The 27246-nt window shown below is 45.0% G+C and overlaps 1 protein-coding gene across 3 annotated transcripts; it reads right to left on the bottom strand.

The window, feature by feature from the left end:
* Window positions 1-1839: 1839 nt before the first annotated feature.
* Ankrd10 (ankyrin repeat domain 10) lies at window positions 1840-27246 on the bottom strand. 3 transcript variants are annotated; one of them, XM_028766278.1, is made up of 6 exons: window positions 26912-27246; window positions 24438-24590; window positions 19329-19420; window positions 10112-10347; window positions 6431-6526; window positions 1840-3247 (listed from the first exon to the last, which is right to left on the bottom strand). In XM_028766278.1, exons 1-6 carry the CDS (start codon window positions 27110-27112, stop codon window positions 2784-2786), a joined length of 1242 nt encoding a protein of 413 aa, XP_028622111.1. In that variant the 5' UTR covers window positions 27113-27246; the 3' UTR covers window positions 1840-2783. The 3 variants fall into 3 exon arrangements, with proteins under 3 accessions (XP_028622111.1, XP_028622110.1, XP_028622112.1); XM_028766277.1 differs by having other exon boundaries at window positions 10028-10347; window positions 26912-27242; XM_028766279.1 differs by lacking the exons at window positions 19329-19420; window positions 24438-24590; window positions 26912-27246 and adding an exon at window positions 14538-17784.

The following is a 27246-nucleotide window of genomic DNA, read 5'->3' on the forward strand; positions in this document are numbered from 1 at the left end:
TCCTCTGATATGGAGGACTGCTAGCAGACCTGAAATAGGAAATAACTAGCGCTCAGGTCAGCAGACACAGGAGGTGCTCAGCGGACACCTGGAAATGGCGCCAAGCCTGAGGAAGATGTGGTCACTTGTTGACTTGTGTAGTGGTTTGAATAGGCTTAGTCACTAGAGGCTCGTGTGTTTGAATACTTGGTCCACAGGGAGTGGCACTATTAGGATCTGTGGCCTTGTTGGAGGAAGTATGTCACTGTGGAGGCGGGCTTTGAGGTCTCCTATGCTCAAGCTCCACCCAGTGTGGTACATACTCTCCTGTCGCCTACAGATCAAGATGTAGAACTCTCAGCTCGTTCTCCAGCACCATATCTGCTTGCATGCCACCATGTCTCCTAACAAGACGGTAATGGACTAAACTTCTGAAGCGGTAAGCCAGCCCAATTAAATGTTTTCTTTGATAAGAGTTGCCTTGGTCATGGTGTTTCTTTACAGCAATAAACCCCTAAGACAACATGACACTAAATGGGCCAAAGTCCACCCTCTTGGTCAGCACCCCAATGTTCTATTAGAGGACATCAGGGTCCCTGAGCCCTTGGATTTCCTGAAGTGAAAGAGAAGGAAGGATCACAGAGGAAGAGAAGAGGGTCACATTTCATAGCTTATTATTGAGGGCAGAGATATATTTATACTTCAAACCAATTCCTCATTAAATATTAAAGCTGGGGGCCTGAGAGACAGGTCAGTAGTTAAGAATGAATACAAACCCCTGCAGAGGATCTCAGTTCTGTTCCTAGCACTCATGTTGGGTGACTCTAGCTCCTGGGGATGCATCTGACAACTCCGGTCTCCACAGGAACCACTTACGTGTACATATCTACATGCGTACACGTAAACAAACTGCCTAGACAAAACTTGGGTCACTGCTGCCCTCACCTGGGTTAGGGAATGTGGTCAGCTCAGCAAGGTATCACTGGCCAGGGGGCTCCAACCTACTCTTCAGAACCCCCCAGAACCACTCCCAGAGGCCCGTGGTTGCTCCAGGTTTTCTCCCAGCCTCTGAGTTTCAGGATGCCCCTCCTTCTGGAGACAAAAGGAACCAGTATTGTTGTTTTGTGATGGGGCTTGTTATTCAACGCCATCTTCATGAGCCATGCTTGCAAAATTGGCTACCATTCACCTTGAACTATCAGAAAGGCAGAGTCAGCCATAGGGGTCGTGAACACATCATGAAACAGGAGGCGGGTGCACCCCAGCTACAACAGCAGCGGTGCTTCTGGAAATTTTAATCAGGGGCCTTTGGGGCTGGTTTTGGACCACAGGGATCATCCTAGGACAGGGAGGTGGCTTTAAGGCCATAAGACGTGTCACTCCTCCCCACATGCTGGTGACTACAATTAAACCCCGACACTAAAGTACCTTTAGAGAGCGTGCATGCTGCCCCACTACAGATTCTCTATAGCATCTCCACCCCAGTCATACTGTGCCAAACAATTCTCAAGATGGGTCGCACATTTCTGTCTCTAGCACACTCTGTGTTACACATGAACCTGCTGACTGAATCTGTATCAAGTGTCTGATACTCCAGGACATAGCTCACAGGAAACGATTCCTCAGCTTGAAGTCACCCATGTAGGCAGCTTCTTGGACACTGGAGAGTGGCTACATTCTTCATGCGAGTCTCAGTAAAACAAGGAACACGAGGCTGAGTGTGTTAGCAAACTCACTACATGAGGCATGAAGACGAGCCCTGAAAACAAAACACAACCCAACACCAAACCTCCTCCCACCACACACCTCCCCACCACACACCTCCCGAACCCCACCTACAAAGCAGGCTCCAGAGACAGCTCAGGAGTGATTTCTCCTCTTTATTCAATTTGTAAAGAACAGCTTGAAAACAAAATGCTAGTACACTCTTAAAACACTGGCTTTGTCATCTCACAGTCCATCTGCACCGATAGTTATTACAAAAATCAGAAGTCATTGGGTATTTGCAGTATAACCACTAGTTGCCTAAACAAAAGCTAATTTCTATAAAACCATGAATTTAATGCAGCTTTAATAAGAGAAATCCAAAGTTCTCTCAGTTAACTGGATATATAGTGGTATATATATTTAAGCAGAAAACCTCAAAAAACAGTAACAAAAAAATAGGTCACCATAGTAAAATATTCTGACCCAACAGTTCCTACAAACAGCAACGTCCACTGTATACAAAGAAAACCATTATCTGTGGTAAAAAAAAGTCTAGAGATCAAGTATAAACGTGGAGTGAAAACAACCAACCCGAATCCGTCCTGGGCAGAGGCTGTTCCTACAGAGACACAAGCAGCAGTCTACACAGGGAGGGAAGGGGCTATCTCACCCCGACCACTGAGCACACCTGAAGCGGTTTCAGTGAAGACACAACAGACAGTTCCCCCTTCCTGGGGTCGCTGCATACCACTGCTGTAAGGGTGCCCCTGGCACAGGGAGCAGCTGTGTTCTCAGGAGTGTGTTCTCAGCGGACGGTAAAGGTGAGCAATCTGAAACTATGTCTAAACTGTCCTGATCAAAGGTGGCAATGTCGAGGAAATAAAGAGGAAAAGGGGAAAAAAAGGCTGGTGTCAAACAAGAGAAGCCTCCAAAGTGTACCTTGCAGGAGGCTTGCCTGCCACTCATGAGAAACAGCAGCACGCACAGAGAACTACACAAACGACTCCAAGGACTCTCTCAGAAAGCTGAGGCACCTACAGCACAGGCTGTGCAACTTCCTCAAGCTGTTACTGCAGAGGACCCGAGGGAGCCCTGGCTCAGGAGCCGTGGTGCAGCTGCATAGTGCCCAGGACAGCACTGTCGTAGCGCTGTTCCACCCGCACACAGCTCGAGTGCTCCAGAACACTGCTCAGCTCAGGGATGCTCTCGGCAGTGTCCCCAAACCCATGGTAGTGTCCGTAGTGCAAGCTCTCCCCTATGTCCCCCACCCAGGATGGCCTGCTGGCCACACAGCTACTTGGGCTCCCGTTGAGATGGAGAGACCCACACATCTCGGGGTTAATACCCATGGTCTTTTCTGGCTCCTCAGTCCCGTTAGCACAGACAGCACCCTGGGCACTGGGAAATGGCTGTCCACTGCTAATTCCATTAGATCCTGTTAAGCACGGGTCACTCCTGCTCTCCGTCCCATTGAGCTGGGCTGCGCAGGGGAAGTCCAAATGTCCATTGATGACACTTCCATTTGTCAATGTATTCAACACGGAGCTACTGTTTTTCATATCTGCGTTAAGAAATACACCTGTCACCAAAATGCACACCAACAGGGAAGGAGAAACTAGCACGTTCAACTCTTGCCACAGTTATAAAAGACTTTGGTTTGTGCTCTGTTCTTACTTTTTTCTTCTGAACAAACCGGGTTCCTTTTCAAGGCCACACAGGCAGATTTAGAAGTATAAACCTATGTATTTCAGTAGCTTTGGAAAAAGCTCTGAAAGGCAAGCTGTCATCAGAAGTAGACACAGAGCAGTACAGTAGATACTTATCTACTCTAAGGAGACCCTCAAAGGACAATGTAAGTCACTCCTGGGAGGGTCCGTCAGAACCCAAGGGCATACTCGTCACTTAAGATACACAACTTTTCTAGGCAAGGAGGGAAGACAAATGAAGTAAACCTGCTGAGGAAGTCCCAACTGGTGTGCTACTTGGGTACGCTTCCAGTGCAGGGAGCATGAACACGATTACTACAGGAACGGCTTCTGTCTCAGCCACCCATATCTACACAGATTACTGAGGGAACGGCTTCTGTCTCAGCCACCCATAACTACAGAGTCCCACGTGTGCCGCTTGGTGCACTGTCACTGCACAGATGGAGCCGCGGCCAGGACTGCCTGCACCAGCGGCTCTCCTTTGTGTTCAGTCAAGAGCAGTTCTGAGAGGTTCCTACTGAATCCAGAGCAATAGTGACCATGAGAGCCAAGGTCTCACACCCAGTTATTTTCAGAAACCATCTATGCTGAAAAAAGTGTGAATAATTTAGTGCTCAAATCTAAAAGTCCACTGACAAGATACAACACTGTACAGAAAAAATCCCATTACAAAGCATGTGGGCATCCAGGATTAGAAATACAGAGAATCATCAGTGTTGATGCTCTCGGTCGGGAATTCACATAATACTGCTAACTCACTCTTGCTTGGTAATAGTCAATTTTATCTCAATGCTCTGGGCTGCTGAGAGACATGACACTAATTCCACACAAGCTCAGTTCTAGTAGCTCATGGAGGAAGATCCATGTCCAGCACACTGACTTCTTCCTGTGTCCTACAGCTTGCCTGTGTCCTGTCATGGACTGTGGTTACTAAGCAACAAAATATCCAGCTCCTTCCAACCAAACCTCCTCAAAATCGCTAGTAATCATAACTTAGCAACTGCAACACGTTCAGGGGACAGCTTTCACCTAAAATTACAGCGTTTCTCTTTACCTTTTTTTTTTTTTTTGTCTTTTTGTTATTTTGTCACCACCCCCACCCTCCCCAGAGCTGAGGACTGAACCCAGGGCCTTGCGTTTGCTGGGCAAGTGCTCTACCACTGAGCTAAATCCCCAACCCCCAGCGTTTCTCTTTAAATAACCCAATACTAGAAAATGAGTATTTCAAGGACTAGGAACAAAAACGTTAAAAAAAAAAATTCTCAACGGGATAAGTATATATTATTTTCTCCAAAATAAAGTATAAATTACCTTTTTAAGTGATAACTCATAAACAGCATGGTGAATTTCAAAGCAATCAATGTCTGTGGAGACTGTATTTTATCCATTTAGTGCACAGTTGAAGCACATCAGTTTCCCTACGTATCGTCAAAATCAAAGGAATGGTAGCCTAGCCTTGTCTGGGTCTCTGTGCTGACATCTCAAGGGCAGAAGCTGGAAACTCGCAGTGACAGACAAGCTGTCATCCAAGACCACTCCACACCTACTTACTCAGCTGTGGACAGAAGCCACTTCGTAAAGCACTGGGTACAGGTAGCCATGAAGAGCTCAGGGAGAAGCCACACTCCTGGGCAGCCTGATGATGCTCAAGCGAGGGACATTAAAAGGTGACAGAGTCACCTCACAGCTTTTAAGAAGTGCCTTATTTCTGTGCACATCTCAGGACAGTAGCAGCTGTCTCCACAGAAAGTCTGTGGACATTGGTGCTATTTCCCACGAGGAACTGGCATGAATCTCTAGGGAGTCCCAACGTGTTTCCTCAGTCAGACAGTGATGGAAACCACCAGAGGCCCACGTGGCCTTCTGACACCCAGGATGACCTGGCTTGAAAGAAAAGCCCACTCCTGACCTCAGCGCAGGCCTGGCTGTCAACACAGGAGAGTGACTGCCTGAGTGACAAGGAGATCCTGCCTAACCAGGGATGGAACAATGCTGTCCCCATAAAGAGAAGCTCTGGCTTCTGCCACTTTTCCTGTTAGGCTAAACAGCCTCTGCTGACAGAACCCCGTATTTCAAATGTACGCTCTCTTTGAGCAACTGTTCATGGGTGAGCACCCAGTTTATTGAATTATTTGCCCAAAGATAGCACCACCCACAACTGAGCAGAGCAAGTCTGGGGCTTGAGAATACCCTGTGGGTTTGGAAACACACAGGTGACCTTTCATCCCCTGGGAAGACATGAACATAAAGACACTGTAACGAAACATTTTTATATAAAAAAAAGAACTAGCCATGGTGTTTTTGTTGTCACCTAAAGAATGGAAAAAAGGCACATGCCAAATAAACAAAGCATTTCAGAAATCCTAAGTCTAGGAAAACTCAGCTCCTTTGAAACTGTAAAGTAAGGGTTATACTGTAGTATGCAGGACATTGTAACATGTAAAGCACTGCAGAAAATGGTCAGTATTTTGACAGTCTTCAAGGGAATGCTAGACACCAAAGCAACCAAGAGCATGGGGCAGGTATCCCAACCAAACCTGTTGTGAGTGGGTCACAAGCCAGGGCCAGCACCCTCAAAGTTCCCAGCATGACAGTGAGCTGTCTGCCTGTTGGACATTTCAGAGTGTGAGCAACAGCGCGTGCGGAGCCACCCAAAGGCCACCTCAGGAAACCATAACTGTAGACCTCATGAGAAACAAGCAAGGCACGTCTTGTAACAGCTTCAAATCAAACAGGGAGACTGTGCTAATTCTCACAGCAATAGGATTTACCAGACGTGCTTAATTCTTGCATCTGTACAAGTGCCAAAAAATGTAAGTGATAACAGAACTGTTCTTTCAAGACACTGGACAAGAAAGTGCCAAGTTTAAGAACTCAGAAATAGTAAGCATACTGATTCTTGCAACGACAAGGGGTCTGCATTGCAGAGACAGTGTATATCTCTATTTCCTTAGGGCCAACAGGACCGCTCTCCTGCTGTTTGGGATCCTCCAGCACTGGGGTGTTGTTGCAGCTAACAGGAAACTGTCCAGTCCCACCTGATACAGCCGCAAACTCTCTGTCCACATGCATTCTGTCGGCATCGTCTTCCGCTTCACCATTTGCTAGAGGCATGGTGTGATCCAGGCTTGGAACTGCACAGGAAGAAAGATTTTAGATTTCTGTGTCCACAAAGATATCAAAGACATACTTCGCATCTGCTTTTATCTACACTACAAGCTTTACAACTGTCAAATAATTTTTTTTTTGAGACAGGGTTTCTCTGTGTAGCCCTGGCTGTCCTGGAACTCACTCTGTAGACCAGACTGGCCTCGAACTCAGAAATCCGCCTGCCTCTGCCTCCCAAGTGCTGGGATTAAAGGCGTGCGCCACCACCGCCCGGCAACTGTCAAGTAATTTAAAGAAGCAAAGATCACTAATAAACCTTTATAGTGTGAAATTACTTTTTACAATAAAAAATGTTTAAGCATGCAATTTCAGCTCAAAGTCACAAATTCCAGATTTTTGCTCATTTTCCTGATGGCAGGAGTTATAATTCTCAGATGGTTCTTTTGGGGAACACAAAGAGTTGCCTAACCTGCAGATAATTCTAAGCTTCCCTGACGACCCCACCTCACAAGTGAGTTTAATGAAATTTACTGAATACAATTCTTAATATGAAGCAGTCAAAGCAATCCTGACATTTAAGATACATCTACTAATTTCACTAGAAAATGTATGGAAAGGGTTACTTTCAGCTTGTCCACAGGCTCCTCCTCCATGTCAGCCATGTCTGCTCTGAGCTCCCTAACAGCAAACTGAAGGCACACGCACACAGACACACAGACACACAGACAGACAGTCTGACATGGGAGAAAGGAGGAGCTGCCTGCCACATTATCCCCCATGCTTAAACTGCCACCCGGTTGTGCCTGAGCGTGCCAGTGCACAGATAACATCACTCCGTCCTCTCACCTGTGCCAAACCTAACCACCCTCTCTCAGCTAGGACCGGCTCCTTTCTCTAACAAATGGCCTCTAATTTTAGTAAGAATGGGTTTTTTCCTTTGAAAATAAAAGTGGTTCCAAGAATTGCTACTGCACATTGCTTCACTGGCACATACTCCAGTCTGATTTTTCAAGCATAGAGTGAAATTTAGAGTCCAGGTGTGGTCTGTGCAGTCAAGAAACAGAAGCAGGTGGATCTGAGGGTGAGGTGAGCCACAAGTTCCAGGTTAGCCATGGCTACAGAGTAGCCTGTAGCAATCAATGAATCAAAAGAAAAAAAGAAAAAAGAAAGAAGAGACTGAAATGTCATGTGCAGGAAATTTTATGAACTATATATCATGGTAAATAAAATAAGCCAGACACAGCAAAACAAATACTGCTTCTCTTACATGTAGAATTTAGATTTATATACAGACACACAGAGGACTACTTGGGGAGAGGAAACATCTAGTAGGAAGGGGCAGCAAGGGGTATTAGACACAAACACATTTTACATGTATGAAAATACCACACTGGAGCCCATTATTTTCTATGTTAACTACTTCAAAAAAATCTTTTTTTTTTTTTAAGACAGGGTTCTCTGTATAGCAGCCCTGGCTGTCCTGGAACTCACTCTAGACCAAGCTGGGCTTGAACTCAAAAAGATTTGCCTGCCTCTGCCTCCAGAGTGCTGGGATTAAAGGCGTGTATTACACCGCCCAGCCTGAGCCTTCTGTCTACTGTGGTCACAGACACCTCAGGCAGCTCGGCTGTTCCCAGCTTGCACATCTCCAGCAGGCAGAAGCTCATCTTTGTCAACATTTCTTTAATAAACACCTATAATTATCTCTGGGTCAAAGAATACAAATAAAGCACTCGGCATTCAACGTAGTTTTCTTAACAGAAGAATGAACTTCATAGCTTTAACCCGTCCTCTGTTTAGAGGCACAAGGGTCTTTCCCAATTCTTGATGCCATCCCTCTTTCCTCCCCAAAGATACTCATGAAATCTAAAGTGCCAGAGACACAACGAGAACCTGACTGAGTGAGCAGCACGGGTGGACGAACATGGGGTCAACAACAGTCTGCAGCAGTCTGAGACCCAAAGCAGTTTCCAGCAGGACATCTGGAACTAGAGAAGACAAGCTGTCCTCACAGCTTTAAACTTTAGACCCAGCTTAGCGGGGAGGTCAGCACAAAACTGGCTCTCCTCTGTAAAGTCAAGGACAACACCAACGATCCCCGATGTCCCCGCTGTCGGGAACTGGAGGGGCCGATTCCCCAGCTGACCAGGCCACAGCGCCCCTCAGCGTGATGCGTCCCATCAGGACCTGAGGACGGCGAGGCCAGGCTTTCGTCTCCATCCTACTGTCTCTACCTAATCAAACCCAAGCACAGCGGCTAGGGGCCAGACCCTTACTCAGCATCTCAACGGGCCTCATATAAAGTGGCAGCTACAGGTTCTTGTTTTTGTGCAAGTTCTCTGAAAACTAGGTAACTCTGCACCTACTGACTAGAAACACAGATGTGGGGTGTCATCTATACTCTCAGCACTCAGAAGGCTAAGACAGGAGGATCATGAGTCTGGGGGCAGCCAGACCACAGAGCAAAACTCTTTCTACAAAATAAAAATACCCAACAAATTCGAAGGGTGTTTTTCTCTGCTCGCAGCCACCAAGCCCCAGGAGAACAGGGACAAGCTTTTCATTCTTGATGCCCGACACCTAGGGCAGTTTCCTTACCACGGGATGAAGCTGATACACCAGCCAAGAAAAACAAACCATCAAAGATTGATCTCAAACAGGCCTGGGGGTGCAGCAAGACATGGATGGAGCTATACCAGCACGGGGCAGAGGAGCCCACCACCTAGGAAGGCTTGGCCCGCCAGCTGATGCCCAACTGAAGCAGGAAGTGAAAGACTTCCACATGCGACCGCTTAGCCTCTCATCTCTGAGTGTCTGGGACGATGGATCTTGGCTGACTTCTGTGACTTTGCACAGGTTCTCTTCACGCCCACCTATGAGCACCTGCTCAGCGGGCTGCAGTTACCACAACTACCTTCTAGTTTTTAAACCACAGAATTAAATTGATCTCTCCCAATCCTAAGGATACCATGTTTGGATTCCATATGTGCACAGTCTCACCCTCATGCCTCGGGTGTATGTACTTGTACTGTGTCATTGCTGAAGAAGCCATTTAAGCTACATCTGAGGAAGTGGCCTGCAAATGTCTCCGTGACCCATGTTTATTCTGCTTGGATTTGGAAGGGAAGCAGCACTACCTCATCCACTCTAGGGGAATCTGACGCCCTCTTGTGACCTCTTCAAGTACCTGCATTTACATGCACATACCTACACACAGACACAAAGGAGGCCATTGTTTTCACTTGGCTAAAAATAACCTTTATAAGCATATAGAAAATTTGGGTGTATATAAATAAACAGATCAAACTTTCATATTAGACTTGTTCCATTCTGGCTTGGAGTTCTAGAATTATATATGAACTCTGGAAACTTAAGGGTTCTTTGGAAAGCCAGTTGTGTTGGGGCTGGGCTGGGGCAGACTCGTCAAGGAGTGTCTCTACATCTCCCTTTCTGACAAGCAGTCCGTCTTACAGTGTGACCCAGGGTAGTGCTTCAATGTCCCCACACAGGAATCTCCAGGTACTTACTTGGTATTTTGTACCTCTCAAAGTTGCCTTTAGCCACGAAAAAGGGTAGGACCCTTGCCTTTTCCCACGACCAAAAGGTCTCACCTCTGGTTCGAGGTTTCTTCACTCCCAAAGATTCTGAGTCTTCCAAGCATCTCTTTCGATTTGTTCCCAGGCTACTGTGATTGGGAAGTGTGCTCTCATGACCTCCACTCAAGGTGCCATTATGACAGAAACGGCTCATTTGATGGCTCTGGAGGCTCAAGAGAAACTGGGTGCACTCTTGGAAACCTTGGGTTTGTGCAATGTCTGCTGCTGTCAGGCCACTGGCATTTCTCAGGCTGCACAACACAAAAACAATGAATTACATCCCACAGCACTTGACCCGGGTGTCTGCTCCTGCCAAGCTGACTAAACTATCTGAAGGCCATAACAGATCTATAGCAAATCTTTATTAAGGGAGCAGTTAATCAGCCTGGTCTGTAACTAACTTCTCCTGCATACATTTGATTTGAAAGACAGTTAAAAAAAATCAATATACTAAACTTAAAAGGCATCTTCCTGTTTGACTTCTCAAAGCCATGTCTTATGTTAGTCTGAAGAATCTAAATTTATTCTGACTTCAGACTTCACCTGAGACACCTAACTCTAAAGCCCATCCTTTAGCCTGAGTAAATGAATACAAACAAGCATGTACTGACAACACTGCCCATGGCATTCACAGCGAGTGGCTCCCTGAATGCAAAGTCACAGCTTAGCAACAAGCCAGAGTTTTGGCTGATATGTGACACTCTAAGTGGAAGTTCAGAAGGTATCCTGACAAAGTGAGCTGCCACTGTCCCCAACGGAGACAAGGTGAATTACACTTCAATAGACTTGGCCCTCCACAGGAAAGTTTGCAGCCTTGTACCACGTTGGCATCCTATAGTGCCCGAGTGGACATTTCTCTGAAAACCCTGCAGTGCTGCCACAGAAGCTCATTCCCAAGGCTGAGGCCTACTCTCCACAAGGAACTTATGTGTCGCTCGCTGATAATACAGAAGAGTAAGTCACTGATGACAGGAAGACAACATTCTGGGAGAGTTTAAGCCAAAGAGCTGAATAAGAAAGAGACTATTTAATCTGTAAATGAGAGGAAACAGAGAAAACTGAGGGAATGGAAGGCACTCTGTCAAAGCTCCCTCAGAAGGTGAGCAGAGGTGTTGCTCTGTGAGCAAAGCTGCAGGGAAGCAGCACTGTAAGTTTCGGGCTCACAACTGGATCTGGATAGAACAATGGTGAGGAGGGCTTCCATACCTATTCAGCCAGCTATTCTGCACGCCCAACCAAGACGTGATGAAATGAAGGCCTCGCTTTGTATCAGAGAGATGAGCAATCCAAACCCTGATGCTTGCGCTTGTTAGGGTTACTGTTAAGGCAACAAACAAACAAACAAACTTAAAAATAACTACAGACTCAGGGACAGACAACGGTTCTCAGTTCACAGGGATCAACACAGCCTTGCCGCCGTCAGTTTCCCAGTCAGCACTCACACGCATGGGGCTTCAGCATCACAAAGTTTTAGATACTCACTAAACAGATCTACTTAAAAAGAGGGGGGTGTGGGACGGAGAGGAAATATGTACCTGAAAGACATACTCAAGTCCAGTTTGTGGGTGTGGTGCACGTGGGTGTGCACTGGTGTGCGTGTGTTGGAGGCTGACTGTCTACTTCAATCTCTCTCCATCTTGTGTTTGCAGACAGGGTCTCCCTCTGAACCTGGAACTAACTAATGTGGCTGGCCAGAGAGCTGCATGGCCTCCCTGTCGTCCCAACACGGGGCATCCAAACTTGGGTCTTGACGCTTGCATAATAATAAGCATTATATTGACCGAGTTATCACCCCAGCCCTCAAGTCCAACTCAATGAGATACAAAGAGGCAAGACTTGGGGTCCCAGAAATCGGTAGCACTCTCTTAATAAAAAGCAATTATGTATTAAGACCAGTAGAAACTAAAGCTGATATGAAGACTTCGTTACTATGGAATTCTGATGTAGTCATTCCAGCTTCTTTACGGATATATAAATTAAAAGGAAACAAGAGTTAACACATGGCCAAAACCAAGCCCACTAACTTGTCATTAAAACATGACATACATGTCCTGAGTGCCCCACCCAGCCACACGTCTTACGGTTCTTATAAGCACGTGGAGCTTATCACAGCAGAGTAAGACAGTCTAGACATGTCTAGTTTTTCAAGAAGCAAACTGCTATGTGATAAATGTAAACTTCCCTCAGAATTTGAAAGGATCAAGAACAACACTACAGATAAAATCTATAAAGCTCACTTTTACTGTTACATCTGTGTGTGTACATACATGTGTACTATGGCCTATGTGTGGAGAAGACAACTTGTTACAGATGGTCTTCTTTCACTACATGGGTTCTAGGGACTGAACTCACTGGATCATCTCACCAGCCCCCAAAACTTTCTAAAGATGAATATGGTCTTGTTCATAAAAAAAATAAAATAAAAATCAAAGAATACAGAAACAAGAGGCCAACATTCAACAGTAAGGAAAATAAATGCACTAGGAAATCAATATAAACTCTAGTGGGCTAACAACTCTCCCCTCACACCCAGGTTACCATGTTGCTGTCAACACTGGAGAGTTCCTCTACACCAGAGCCAACAAGTTTACAAGGCCCTCACTTTTAAACTCAAGAAGCTTAAAAAAAAGAAAAAAACAAAAACAAAAGAAAGAGCGCCACCCGGTCCTGTGCAGCAGCCAGCAGAGCCGGGGGTCAAGCTGAGCCTCTCACATAATTTTCAAGGACCGGAAGTAAATATGAATGGGAAACAAAAAAATTCTACAAAGTGTACTGAGTACATTAGAATCTGTGCTACACAGTGCCTGTAGAGGCAACAAGTTTGCTCATTTTAAGTGGCAGTAGCCTGTGGTATTATCAGAGAACAGAGTTACTATTTACTGTCTCAAGCTGAAGGGCCTGTTTGATGATGCTGGTACACAGTCACCACCTTCCACTTGTCTTCTGTCCAGATGTCCCACCATTTCCTCTCTTGCTGATGCCCACTCACCATTTGTACTCTCTTCCTGGGTAAGAGGCCCTCACTCCTGTCCACTCACAGACCTGCACACGGCAGCTGGCCTGAGCTCATCACCAGGGAGCATCCGATCCAGGGAACGCAAAGAGCAAAAGCTGCTCAGGCCTCAAGCTACTTTTAATAACTTAGTAATAATTTACAATACGCCGACAAGTATGCGGGTTTCCATATCAACATTAGAATAAGCACGAACGTATGTCCCCTCAAAACATGTTTTTTTCTTTTTTTTTGGGGGGGGCACTCTTGGGGATCAAATCCTGGGCCACACAAACAATAAGCACTCTACCTTTTGAGTTACACCCTTAGTCATCAAAATACTAATTTTTAATGAAAGAAGTTTGGGTCTTAAAATTCTGGTTTTGCACATGCTTATTTTATTAGCTCACATTTCAACTTCAACTATTTTAATAGGTGAGACCATGATCTTGGGTAGAACACTTGAAGACTCCAAGTTAGCTGACCTCTGACCTCCTTGCAGTGCTCCCAGTTTAAGAAGGCACTTTCGCCTTTCCCGTCCTAGTGTCTAAAGTCCCGTGGGCGGGCACACGAGTGACTCAGACAACGTGCTCATGACCTCCATGTCTACGTTACTTTGGGCCAAGTGCTTGCTAACAGTCCACCCCTTCAGCCTGGGATTCACCAACATTTACCGAGTGTTTCATGACTAACTAGGACATATAGACACAGACTCTAATGAAGTATCAATAGACATACGTCGGCAGGATCAGACTTCCATGCTGCTGAGCTAGCTCAGTTTGTGGCAAACAATGCTGCTCCTGCCTGCCAGTCCTAGCTCTGTGTGCCCCAGGAGGAAGTTCCCTGGACAGGCTATCCTCAGCAGCACTGAGATCTTAGGTTTGATCTACTGGAGCACACTAGGCAAGCTCTATGCCACTGAACCCTCCTGCTAATCTTTCAGAGTCAGGAAACTAGCACATGTGAGCTACAAATTAAGTATTTTGCCAAAGTGTCATCAAACACAATTTTCTGTAAGAATATTTTAAATGGAGTGATAAATTTAACTTACACAAAAATTATTCCCAAGGAACTTTAGAAATGATTGTCACAAAGACCAGCTACCCCTTTGATTTTCCACTTACAGTGTCACAACATCAGAATAGAGAAGCCGTTCCAATGAGTGTTTAAGTAATAATCACAGATCAGGAAATATCTAGTTTTTAGAACTCAAGGTATCACATCACCATTGTAATACTTTCTTTGTGCTAATGCCATGTGACAATAAAAAATAACCACAATTTTTATATAAATAATATTTCTGTTAAAGTTCTGATCTGAATTTAGCTACTGTTAGTTTACAAATAAAAAGGTAGCTATCATAAATTAGGGTAAGCAAAGCATGCAAATCTAAAGAATCTATATCTGAATTCCTAGATTAGCATTAAAACCAATCACCGCAACAAATACCTCAACAGTCTGCTTGTGTGCAGAAGGGAAGCCATACTGAACATTCAATGCCACAACCGTAAGGTTTCGGAGAAGCACCTGTGGCAGTTTCAGCAGTTTCTATGTGAATGCTCCCCCTCTCTAGGATTACTTGAAAAAACCAAGTCAATTCGAATTACGTAGCTGTAAGACATTGACATGTGTAGTTTTTACAGATTCAGAATCTTCTGCGTGACTTAAAACGGGCACGGTTCATACACAGGAAACGTCAATCATAAGGGATCACATTTGCAGGCAACACTGGATTAAAAATACATACACACACATGAGGTGCAGGAGCAGCCACAGTGCTAAGCCACTGTGTGCGGCCACCTTGACTGCTTTCGTGCTGACTTTAAGAGTTACCTCTAGTAACTTTAGCATGAAGCCAATTTATATCAAAATTTCAACAAAAGTTTAAAAGTATGGACTAAAAACCATCAACTCACGATTCTGGTTACTTTAAAATTTGTATGCTGTATCGCAAATACATTAGTAACTATTCCTAGATGGGAATAAGCAAATAAACGGAATCATTAAAAAAAGGTAAAAATAAAAACATTTACTAAATGTCCATTTGTACAGATAAAACATTAGCAAACATCTGTTATTGCAGTAAAAGAAATACAAGTGCATTTTTAACCCTTTGGTGTCCAAACACATTATCATGAAGACTTTCATCAATGCACTCTTCAGGTAACAATAGGAAGAAACTATTTTTAACAAGTTTCTACCTGAATAAATTTGGTGCCAAGTTTTCATTTCAAGTTCAACATTACTGAGGATGCTTAGCATTGCAAATAAATCACAATTATGTTTGCATACGTTAAGATACTTAGCATGTTCCAGTATGATTTAACAGAGAAAATTTGGTATTTGGAAGCTGGTTTGTTTTTAAAGCACTAATTTAATATAAAAGCAACAGCTACAGAAAGTGAAATCGACTTATTTAAGTTATTAATAAAGTAATTTAAGATATGCCTGTCACCTCTGGGGGTCCTGTCATACACTAACTGCTTCTGCCTGTAGGCAGACCCACACAGTTGCCTCCATCCTGCAGTTCCTGGATGGAGGAAAAGGCAGCAGGAAGAGCAGAGACTCTGTGGTAGGGACAATTGGAGAAGGGGCAGCTGGGAGGGTAGAGAGAACTCAGAGTGCTAGAGCATCAGACAATTCAGTCAAAATGCTGAGACATCCAATAGGATCGCTGTTCTAAAGGACAGAATCATCAAGATAAATTAACCTTTAGCATCAGAAGTGAATGGCTAGCACAGTAAATCTTGGTTTTGTCCTGAAAAAGTTTAAGTGAGCTTCTGACATAACACATTAAATAAATGTGTTCATGACATGTGACAGTCCTGCCTCTCAGGTGAAGCAAATACACTTGCTTTGTAAGTATAAAAGCCTAACAGCTTCACAGTAGCCTGCAACTGTGGTCTACTGCCACTTCTGTCAGTCAGCGACAACTGAGCTCATCTGCACAGCAGGTGAAGGAACCTCCTCACAATGAACTACAGACCCTGGTATCCCTGCCCATTGCTGCTTCTTCAGCTGTCTAATCAACAGTGGGCAAAGGCCACTCGCTCTTGGGTTAACAATATATATTTCAAAGGTTGCCCACTACATCTACCATAAAACACACAACTTCTAATGAAGTCATGTTCTAAAGAGGGGAAGATTGGTATCGGCTCTGCCTTCCACATCATGAGACTGAATCAGACAAAAAAGCATGTGTGCAGACCTTGACTCTACCCAGAGGAAAAAAAATACTATTTTATTATCAGGTGAACTTAGGAGAATTCTTTTCCTCAAGAAAGTAAAGTTATCTAAAATGCTAAAAGACTTTAATCATGAATAGCAAATTTTTGTCTTTTTGCAAAGTCCCACTAAGAGTCAACCTTCTATTGTTCCTCTCTTAGCAGAGGAAACCAGCGGCTCCCCTGTGTGGGTGCATGCCCTTCTCCTCAGACTCTCAGAGCAGAGTCAGCAGGCAGCACAGGTAAAGAAGTCAGGAACCACCACAATTCACCATGCTGAAACAGCTGAGTTCCTTTGAGTACACAGACATCATGTGTGCCCACATTACTGAGATCTGACCCTGTGTACCTGGACTTCGGGTGACAGTGACAAGCACTGACACAACCACCACAGAAGCCTGAGGGAGAGCTCATGTGGAAAGATAACTTGGCACCAAAACTCAAGACTTAAATTAAGAGAAGAAAACAAAAGTCTGTCAACATACTCACGTGTGGTGCTAGAAAATTTAATACGATGCACAGCTGCTGAAATGTGTTATCTTACAGTTGCAGCCTACATTAACAAGTCAGTCACATAACAAACCATTCTAGCCACAGACAGTTACCCTCATCTACCTGATGACCAAAAAAAGCACAACTTTAGTCTTTGGCCACTTTAATGTAGCAGATATATAAAAAGCAGAGTAGGAATTAAAAGCAAAGTCATTAATTTAAAAATAGCAGTATGAGGCAGCTTTTAACCTATTCACAGAAGGAAAGTTTTTAATTTCCTAAATATTATAGATTATAAAATGAATTAACAATTATGACCCATTCTGAAATGGAAAATATATTAACTGATTTTAAATATGTAAACTAATGTAAACCTTTGGTCTTTGGGGAAAAAAAGACCTATCATGTGCTGAGACTCTATCCGGCCATGTAAGTAGCATTACAGGGACCGAAGACCTAGGCACTGCTATCTGGGAGGAGTCAAACTGCCTATGAAGACAGACTAAACAGGGTAAATTATAAAACTGTGCAGAATATACACCAAGAAGCAGTTTTCAATTTAGCTTACTGGGAAATGCAACATTTTCTCTAGATTATAAACTGAATAACCACACACACAAACAATAACAATAAATAATGACTACTTGTATTCTACATCCAGGCCAAAGACGTCTACTTTTAAGAATTGCTTTTGCCTAGGTAGTTCAAACTCAATTTCCTTCCCCCAAAAAATTTGAGAGCTCAGTCCAGGACAGTCACCATAATGCAGGGTCTCGAGGGGGTGGCTCCTGTACTGAGATGGGGGACAGACTGGCACTCGAGGCCATGCTCAGCCATACCTGGTAGAAAAGAGACATTTGAGGGTCCTGTAACCAAGGACAGAATTGTAAATAAGATACTCATTTAAGATACCTACTTAAAAGAAAAAAAAAAGGACATAGTGACAGATATTTAATGGCTCAAAGGATTAAGCTACCCATTAAAATTAAAACATCTTTGTAATTAAATGTTCAGGACCAATTAAAATATAATTTAGGAAAAAGTAAACTATTTAAAAAAAGAAAACCCAACTGTAATTGTCCATTATTTCCATAATTTAATCAATTGTTATATGACTGTATTTATAATTAAAGCTTGTCATTAAAGGTTTAACTCTTTAAATATAAATACAGAGAATAAAACTGATTCTACAACTTTAAAGCAATTGAGACTCAAATTATATAATACATATTCACATCATGAGGTTGATTTTTGTTACCTTGCATCCCAGCTAACTGTAAGTTACAAGGGTCTCAGATGTTAACAAGTATGCCTCAAAGGTCCGCTCCTGTCTCAGCCTCCTGATGGACGGATTACTGCCATGTGCCAGCATGCTTGGGCAACACAGGCCATAGTTACAACATTAAACGCCCAAGCCCGAGCTAATGGCAAACCTTGGCAATAAAGAAGGAAACAGAAGCTAAGACAGTGACTAAGCTGAGCTCTGGATAGACACATGATCTAACATACATGGTTTTGCTACTCAGGACCTATGTTTAGAATTTACCGCAATATGAAGTCAGAATAATAAAATGGAAACCAAAGGGTTAAACTAAGTTTTGTGGGTCTTATTTCATCCAAAGTCTTAATTTTCACATTTTCTGTTAGAATAAAGTGGTTTCTAATTAAGTATTTTTTTTATGAATTACTCATTAAGTTACAGTAAAGATTTAAAAGCTGGTATTATCAGTTATTTTGGTTATTATAGCTTTCTACAGCTTACACTCAACATTTTAGGGGTGAAACCTGCATCCATTTGTTAATGCTGTGAACTGCAGAAGAAAATTTTTACAATGTAAAACAAGTTAAACAAATGAATATACTACCTGATAAACGTAAAGTGCTATGGCTAGCTAACGATCTGCACAGGACCACACTTCTGAACTAACACGGGCACACATTAGCACTGTTCTAAGAGAAGGATTTCAGCTCATGGAAAGTCACTAAAGGACATCTAAACTCAGCCCTCGGCATCAAAGGCTCCAAGTCTCTATGTGTGCAGCTCCAGGTGACTAGAAGCTGTCAATCATTAGGTTTTAATGGAGACTTATATGAAGCCTCTCATTGTCAAGGAAAACCAGACTTAGAAATGGTCAAGGCTGTATGTAAGCCGGCGGGACCTGCAAAAACACTCAGTTGCCTCTAATCCAACCCGTCCCCACGTCTGAAATTAGAGCCCGGCAAACCAAGTGTGAAGACTTGCCACAGTGACATGACTACTTAGTGGCACAGTCAGTGACATCTAATGGACAGACTGTTCTTCTCACTCCACTGTGATGTCTCACTCTGAGCTATGGGGGAATGGAGCCTGTGTCTGCTAGTGGTCACTCTAACACAACGTCCTCACCAACATCTGACCAAACAGGCCCAACTCCACTGCTCATCTTAGAAATAAAGACTCAATACTTTCCCTGCTCTCAATTCTCCTTCTGGATACAACATCTTGACAACATTTCTAAGTGGGGGGATAATTGAAGACACTTACTCGGTGTGAGCCCCATTCCCTACCAGGGCACTGATGCACTCCAGGCTCCCTGAGCGGGCTGCCTTGTGAATGGGAGTTTCCCCCTCACAGTCCTGAAAAACAGAATGCATATGTTTAGGCTACCACACGTTCCCAGTAAGAAGCAAGGAATCCACACAGCCTTGCTCTATCCTTGAAATAACGCAGTGTGAGCAAAATCTCCAGTGGGCTAGAACATAGTACACCAGCAACAAAGGAAGCTGGAAGCCAGGCAGCAGGGCATACTGCCCACAACACTTGCCTACAAGATACTGATGAAGGAAGACCTGGGAAATGTCCAGTAGTGACGGTGTGTGAGTGCCAGTAATGCTGATTTACTAATCATTTTATCCTGAAGCTTGGCACACATGTGTTGTATAGAAACTCAAAATAACTAGCTTATGACTAGTAAAAACAATTGACATTAAAACAGTCAGGATAAGAGAGAGGGCACAAGCAACTTAAGGTCAACTTCGCATCTATCCTTCTATAGCGTCTATGGTGTTGATGCCAGAAAACCTGAGCAAGTCTCCAGCTCTCTGTGTTCAAGTGGAACCATGTTAGAAAAGATGAGCCAGCCAGGACGGAGTAAAGAGAAGGAAAAGCCTCAGTGAGGCAGGGCAGTCTTCGCAGCACAGGCAGACCTCCAGCAGGAAGTGAGCACTCGGAGAAGCCACTGCGGAGTGCAATAGTCATTTAAAAACAGAAGATGAACTTATTTATACTGTTTTAATGAGAAAATCATTCTAGTGTGATGCTTCTGGGTTGTAAGAACCAAAGCAGTAAGTGCAATCAGAAGATGGAATCGAGCAAGAGAAGGCAGAGACTCACATCCAACCACTGTCTGTCTAGGAAACCTGAGGGGACAGTGCTGCTTGTACTTGAATGGACCTCCCCAACTCCCCCCCACCCCCACCCCCCCCCCCCGCCCCTTTCAAGGTTCCTGGGAACAGCAGTTGGCCGTGATTTAAAAACAAAACAAAACAAAAACAAAAACAGACAAACAAACAAACAAACAAAAAAACCAGTCAGGGAAGGGTGGGGCAAGTGCACAGTGGTGTCCCTGGGAAAGTCATTCATAAATTTAGCAAATGCCCAAGGTCCTTCCCAGTGCACATCATTACACAAGAAAACAGAACCAGGGTGGACTGCTGACAGCTCAGGACAGGGAAAGGTGTCCACTTATTTAAACAAAGGTTCCAAATGGCTCCAAATGGACTTAGAAATGATACAAGGGCATAGTCAGGAAAAAAGCTGCTTAAGAAAGAAGGGAAGGAAGGAAAAAAGGAAGCAAGCAAGCAGAAAGCCACGTGACTGTCCGGGAGCTACCTAGTGACTCAGATATTAAAAACAAAAACAAAACCAAGCTGCCTTCATTTCTCCCCGTTACAGGAGATGGGGGATCTCTACTGTCTATCTCTCCATGTCTTGTAACTTGCTACATAGACCAGGGAAGCCTTGAACTCACACAGATCCATCCACCAGCCTCCACCTAACACTGGGATTAAAGGTGTGTGCCACCACATCTGACCAAACTACCTTTTAAAAGAAAAGTGGAAGAAATAAAAACTACACAAATCGGCTGGGAAGATCTTTCTATACAGAAAGTACCTAGTCAACTGAAGAGCCCCAGCTTCAGTGAGAAACAATCTAAAAGAGTGAGGTCGAGGGCTGAAGAGGTGGCTCAGTGGTTAAGAGCATGGATTGCTTTTCCAAAGGTCCTGAGTTCAATTCCCAGCAACCACATGATGGCTCACAACCATCTGTAAAGGTATCTGATGCCCTCTTCTGGTGTGTCTGGAAACAGCTACAGTGTACTCAAAAATTAAAAAAAAAAAAAAAAAAAGTGAGGTCGAGCGTAATTGTGGAAAACACCCAACATTGGCCCCCACATACATGCACCCACCTGCAAATACCCATGTTAGCATATTCAAATACCAGACACACACACACTCTGCAGAAAGCTAACAACAGATTTAAATGAGATTTTACAAAATAGTTCAAAAGAAAAAAAAATCTTAGTTAATTTTGGAACACAAGAAACAATTTCTCAAAAAGATGGAAGATAGTAACAGTGGTTAGACAAGAGGCAGGACTAACTAGCCCTTGCTTTGTGATCTATACACCTCAAGAAAGTATATGCAGAAGCAGGTGGTTTTTTTTTTTGGTTTTTCGAGACAGGGTTTCTCTGTGTAGCCCTGGCTGTCCTGGAACTCACTCTATAGACCAGGCTGGCCTCAAACTCAGAAATCCGCCTGCCTCTGCCTCCCAAGCGCTGGGATCAAAGGTGTGCGCCACCACCGCCCAGCTCAGAAGCAGTTTTCAATCAAGAGAACACAGAAACTCCCTGAATGGTATTCCAGTTTCCATTACATTTCTAACATCCAGTGGTGTGCAGTAAGAGTCTAGAACCACCATATACTCTGGGAGGCAGGAAAGAAAATGGGAAGAGGCACCAGAAATCCCAGAGTACACATAGTATCTTAGTTTATAAAACAAACAAATGAACAGATTCCCAATCTGTAGAGACAAAAAGGCAAAACTAAAAAGACCAAAACCTACAAGATTTCACATTTTCCAGCAGACAGCACCTAACTAGACAGTCTGTTGCAATGACTTATGACGCCTTATACAAACAACCAGAGCCTGCCACCTCACCCCCACTGGCCAGCTGTAGGGAGGACAACTGATACTTTAAAATTTACAATCCCAAAACATGAGCTAATCTCTTGACCAACCAGTGCCCCACTGCAATGGCTCAGGAGGCAAGGCCAGATAACTTCTCTTCACTACTACAGAAGATCCCACCCCATCAGGGTTGAGATTGGAGAATCTAGCACCCTGCCTGGTGCTGGGGCTGAACGTAGGCCCTCACACATGCTCTACCCATGCTTTATCTGCCACTCACACTCGCTGTACACGCTCTACCTGCCACCCACGCTGTACACGCTCTACGCTCCCAGCCCACCTATCCTTAGCTTCTATTTCTTTTTTTAAATGTCTGGTAAATCCCTGTGCCTTGGGCTGTTCCTGTCCAATAAAACCTAGTTACAACCAATCAGAGATGATCTGCAAGTCTTCAGCAAGGCTGTCAGTAATGGCACTAAAACTACAGCAGCATGAAGACTAGCTCCACTTCCCTGTTGAAAACTTGCAGCACTGAGTCCCCTCCCAACAGCAGTTTCTGTCGTCTCAACTCACCTGACAGATGGTCAAGAAAGTAGACACAAACTTCACCATCAAACTGTTGGCAGCTGATGTGCCAAGGGCTAACAGAAGACATGTGAGTGGACACAAAGTGAGAAACAAGCTGTCTAACCCACAACAGACCAATTGTGCAAGTCACTGCCAAGTCTGCAGTGACCTCCAAAGCCAGAAAATGGGGACCCAAGACGTTCTAGGTCCAAGTAAGAACCTGAAATTGAAAACTTACAAGCAAGGCTAGGAAGACTTGCTCTGGGAAACAGATCATGGGATGCTATCTGAAGGCATCTCAAGAGTAGGGGGGACACAGGGACACACCTGCAAGTCTGTACTCTGGACATCTGTTAAAAACAATGAACTACCATAAGATGCTAGCTGAAAGGAACATCTACCTTTGAAAAAAGCCTCAAAAAAATAAAAAAGTACCAATTTCTTTATACCTTTCTAAATTACATTTTGTTAACTACTTAATTAAGTTAACATATAACCCAAACTCCACATTAACAGCAAATACGAGTTATTCTCATTCACAGATTATCCATGTCTCATTGGGAGAGCTGGAAATACAGTCTAATAAATAACCTGTCCAAAGCTAGACTGCCGAGTGAGGAGCAGAGGACCCAGACTCAAACCCACGGCACTGTTCTGCTGAGACCAGGAGGCACTAGTGTAGATGTCAGGCCGGTGGACAGACATGCCCTGCCCTGCAAGGGGAGGGTGCAAAAGCAGAGATTCATGTCAAGGAAGGAAGGGGAGTATGCAAGGATCTAAAGCTATCCCTACTCAAGTCTCAGGGACAAAGACGTGCCCCACTGTAAGTCTCAAGGAGAAGGAAACTGCATGATACACCCTGTGTCCCTTTCTTACTGTCTTTGTTTTAACCACGGACAAAGGACCACACCTGCTAAAGCCAAGGAGGAGGGAGGAAATGGAGATCCTTTGCACACAAGATGATGATGACAATTAGAAAATACTTAAGGGGCTGGAAAGATGGCTCATCGGTTAAGGGCACGAACCCTTCACCCTGAGGGCAAAAATTCCACTTCCAGCGCCGGTATCAGGGGGCGTACAACCACCATCTCCAGGAGAAACTAATACCTCTGGTTTCAGAAGGCATGTACACATAGACAAACATTAATTTTTGTTTTGTTTTGTTTTTAAGAAAGAAAAGTACATTTAAAAAGTACAGGACTAGAAAAGAAAAAAGGTACACATCATAGCCACTAGTGCTGCCAGCGGGCAGGCAATCCACCCTTTGAGCTGGGCAGGAAGTGTGGTCTGTTCCATTTCAGACCATATACTGGACGCTTCTCTACTATAGACTAATAACAAACATAGATTTGGAGTACACTTGGGTAAGAGAGTCTAAAAACACACCATAAAAAATGTCTGGCTCACATAACCTCTAGTCTGTATACTTATATACAAATTTCTCAAGTCACTCTGTCTTCCTAAGGAAATAACACTTAAAATGACATTTCTACACCTAGTCACCACACCCAACTTGTCTGTGAAGGGTAAACCCAGCCCGAAGCTGATACAAACCATCCTTTTGCAGGTCTGGATGTGTTTCTACAGTATCTGTGACGTTAAGGCAGCAGTGAGCTTGGAGCCAGGAAATCTGGGCTGTGGGCCAACAGCCTTCTATTATCAGCTGTGACCTTGGGCAAATCATCAAATCAGATCTGAGTGAGCCACATAACAGGTAAAAGCACACTATAAACTGAATGCATGCCTCCAGAGGAAAGGGCTTATTAGTCACAAGTAACTGAAGGAACAGATTCCAGTTCACCTCAGGTAAAGACATTCAACTCTAATTAAGGGCCCAATTTAAAGCAGTATCATGTGAATAACTGTGACTGGAAAAACAAACAAAGGCCTTCTTACCGGTTTGTTAATGTTGGCCCCAGCTTGAATCAGCCAGACCAGACACTGAGGATGTCCTCCAAAAGCAGCAATGTGGGCCGGGGTCTGGGCATAGCGGGTGGTTGAGACGTTCAGCGAGGCTCCTGCTCTTACCAACTGGATTAAGCACTCCAGCTTCAAACACAGTGGGAGGACAGACAGGACACGTCAGTATACCAACTGACCGTACACAACCTAAAGTCTCGAACAGTCACCAGTGCTATTTTTGTTACCATTACTTTCTTCTGACAATAAGTTAATTTTTCTCAAATCACTAAGCAAAACTTTAAAAATACTTAGGCTGAGTGGAGTGTGCTTAAAACACACACACACACACACACACACACACACACACCCCTTCTAGCAAGGCTTTCACATTCACGGAAAGTGATTGGCAGGCTGTAAACATTGTACAGTGCACAGCCCCACCACACTGAACAGCCCAAAGCTCATTCTCTATCATGTTCTCAGCCTTTAAAAACTGAACAGAAAGAAAGTATGCAAAGTAAACAAATACCTATAATAAAAGAGTCACACAGCTGAGCTCACCCAGTAGGTGACTAACACAAAGACTGGCAAGCACAGACAAGATACAGCCAGGTCCTGGTGTGCTGGTGGCTGGTTATGAGTCCACCACATTCAACGCGTGCCTACACTGTGGCCAGGAATTTTTTTGGTACTTACTTGTTCTCCAATTTTGGACTGTTTCTCAACTGACCACAAGGCAGTGAAGAAGCTGTGCTTGGTTGCAAGCAATTCCTGAGAACAAACAGCACCCGAACCTCCTATCTGTCTCTCCAAGCAATATACACCTTACAAAGGACAGGCCACTTCAATAAACACTTCTGTGAGTTTGTACTGATTGGCAGGCTACAAAACTTGCACAGTCGGCAGTGAACAGATTTTAAAAGTGTTAGAAAAGTAACAGCTGGTGAGATTTCCCAAGGGAAAAAATACAAGTACAAAGTGGCAGTACGATGAACAGGTGTTAAGTGAAAAGCAGTTAGTTAACCTTTAACTTGGAAAGTTCCCAGGATTGAACCTGTTAGCTATGCCATGTTCAATCTAAGAAACTGGATTTGGAATTGTGGAGGGTACTTTTAATGGGGCATCTTGTAAAATTAGCCTTCACAACGGCCAGTCTTCCGGAAATAAGTCTCATAAATAAATGACTGGGTAACCTGAGCACCACTGGTAGGTACATCCTAAGGAAAACATGCTGCAAACCTACAGGAGGGGAGAGCAGTAACACATGGCCCGGCTGGGGAGAGGTTCGGCCTTTTTGGCTCTAAGAGCGTTCCCTAATAGTTGGAACGGGTTTCCAAGATGGTTCCATCTTAAGACCATCCAGGTTTTTGATAGGAAAGCTCAAAACCACAACGTCCTCGCCTCAGCTACAATACTGGTCTCCAAAGTCAAGTCTACAACTCGATCTCCGTAGAAGTGAAAAGCTCCTTTAGCTTTAGATCAAATTCTGGTAAACAGTACATCGTGATGTTTGCCGCTTTATGGCGCAGAAGTACTTCTGTCTGCAGATAACTATGGCGACCACGAGAAGGTGGATTCCCAGTGACTCCCTGCACCCAACTCCATGTTACCTTTTTTTCTTTTCTCTTTCTTTCTTTCTTTTTTCTTTTTTGGTTTTTCGAGATAGGGTTTCTCTGTGTAGCCCTGGCTGTCCTGGAACTCACTCTGCAGACCAGGCTGGCCTCAAACTCAGAAATCCACCTGCGTTTGCCTCCCAAGCGCTGGGATTAAAGGCGTGAGCCACCACTGCCCGGCGCATGCTACCTTTCAGCACGAGGATGATAGGGCCAATTAGCGCAGCTTACACAGGACGGCCCCGGTTGAGAGACGGGGCTGGTAGGCCTGGCCGTGACCTCGCCACCGGCCACGAAAGGTGCAGACTTGACACCCCCGCCTGCGAGGGCAGCGCCCATCCCTTCGTGTCTTATGGGTGCCTTGCACCCAGTTTCCATTAGACAGGAACGCGAGGCTCCCGGTTCCCTCCTCGCCACAAGCAGTAACCTTCTACACGATTCCCCAAAGCCCGGGCGGCCTCCGCGCAAACCGCCTAACTGCAGTCTGCCCGCCCCGCTCGGAACAGCCACAAGTGTGCACATGCGCCCTGGAGCCTTCGGGGAGCTGGCGAGACAGACCCCATTTCCGCCCCGCCTCCCAGCACTCCCTGCGCCCCCCGAGGTCCTGAGTCGCCCGCCGCCGCACATGCGCCCTTGAACCCCTCGAGGCGCCCGCGGCGCCGGAGCGGCTTCCGCGCCCCCACCCCCTGGGTCGCAGACCGCGCGTTGCCGCACATGCGCCCTAGAACCCTCGGGGGGGGGGTGCGCTGCTGCAGCTGACCGCGCTGTTGCCGCGCTCTCCAGGCACGGTGGGGTGCGCTCTGACCCTAACAGAACAGCACGCGGAAAATGGCGCCTTAAAGTGCCCGCGCCCACCTTGCCGAAGTGCGCGGCCCAGTGCACGGGCGTCCAGCCGTAGAAGGAGTCCTCAGCCGCCAGGTGAGCGCGCGGCGTGTGCGGCAGCAGCGAACAGAGCGCGATCAGGTCCCCGTCGCGGCAGGCGCGGTGCAGCGGGAAGCGGAGCGACAGCAGTTCCTCGCTGGAGAAGCCTGCCTCCACACCCGCGCCCGCCGACATGATGGGTCGCTGGGAAGCACGCGATTGATCGGCAAGAGGGATGTGCCGGCGAAGGCCTGCGAGTCTGCCGCCACTCGAACACAAAGGACAGGCGAGCTGCTGCCGCGTCCCACCCGCATCCGAGCGCGGCGAGC

This window comes from Grammomys surdaster, unplaced genomic scaffold, assembly GCF_004785775.1.
Source record: "Grammomys surdaster isolate TR1022 unplaced genomic scaffold, NIH_TR_1.0 167, whole genome shotgun sequence".
In the NCBI taxonomy this organism is placed as follows: Eukaryota; Metazoa; Chordata; class Mammalia; order Rodentia; family Muridae; genus Grammomys; species Grammomys surdaster.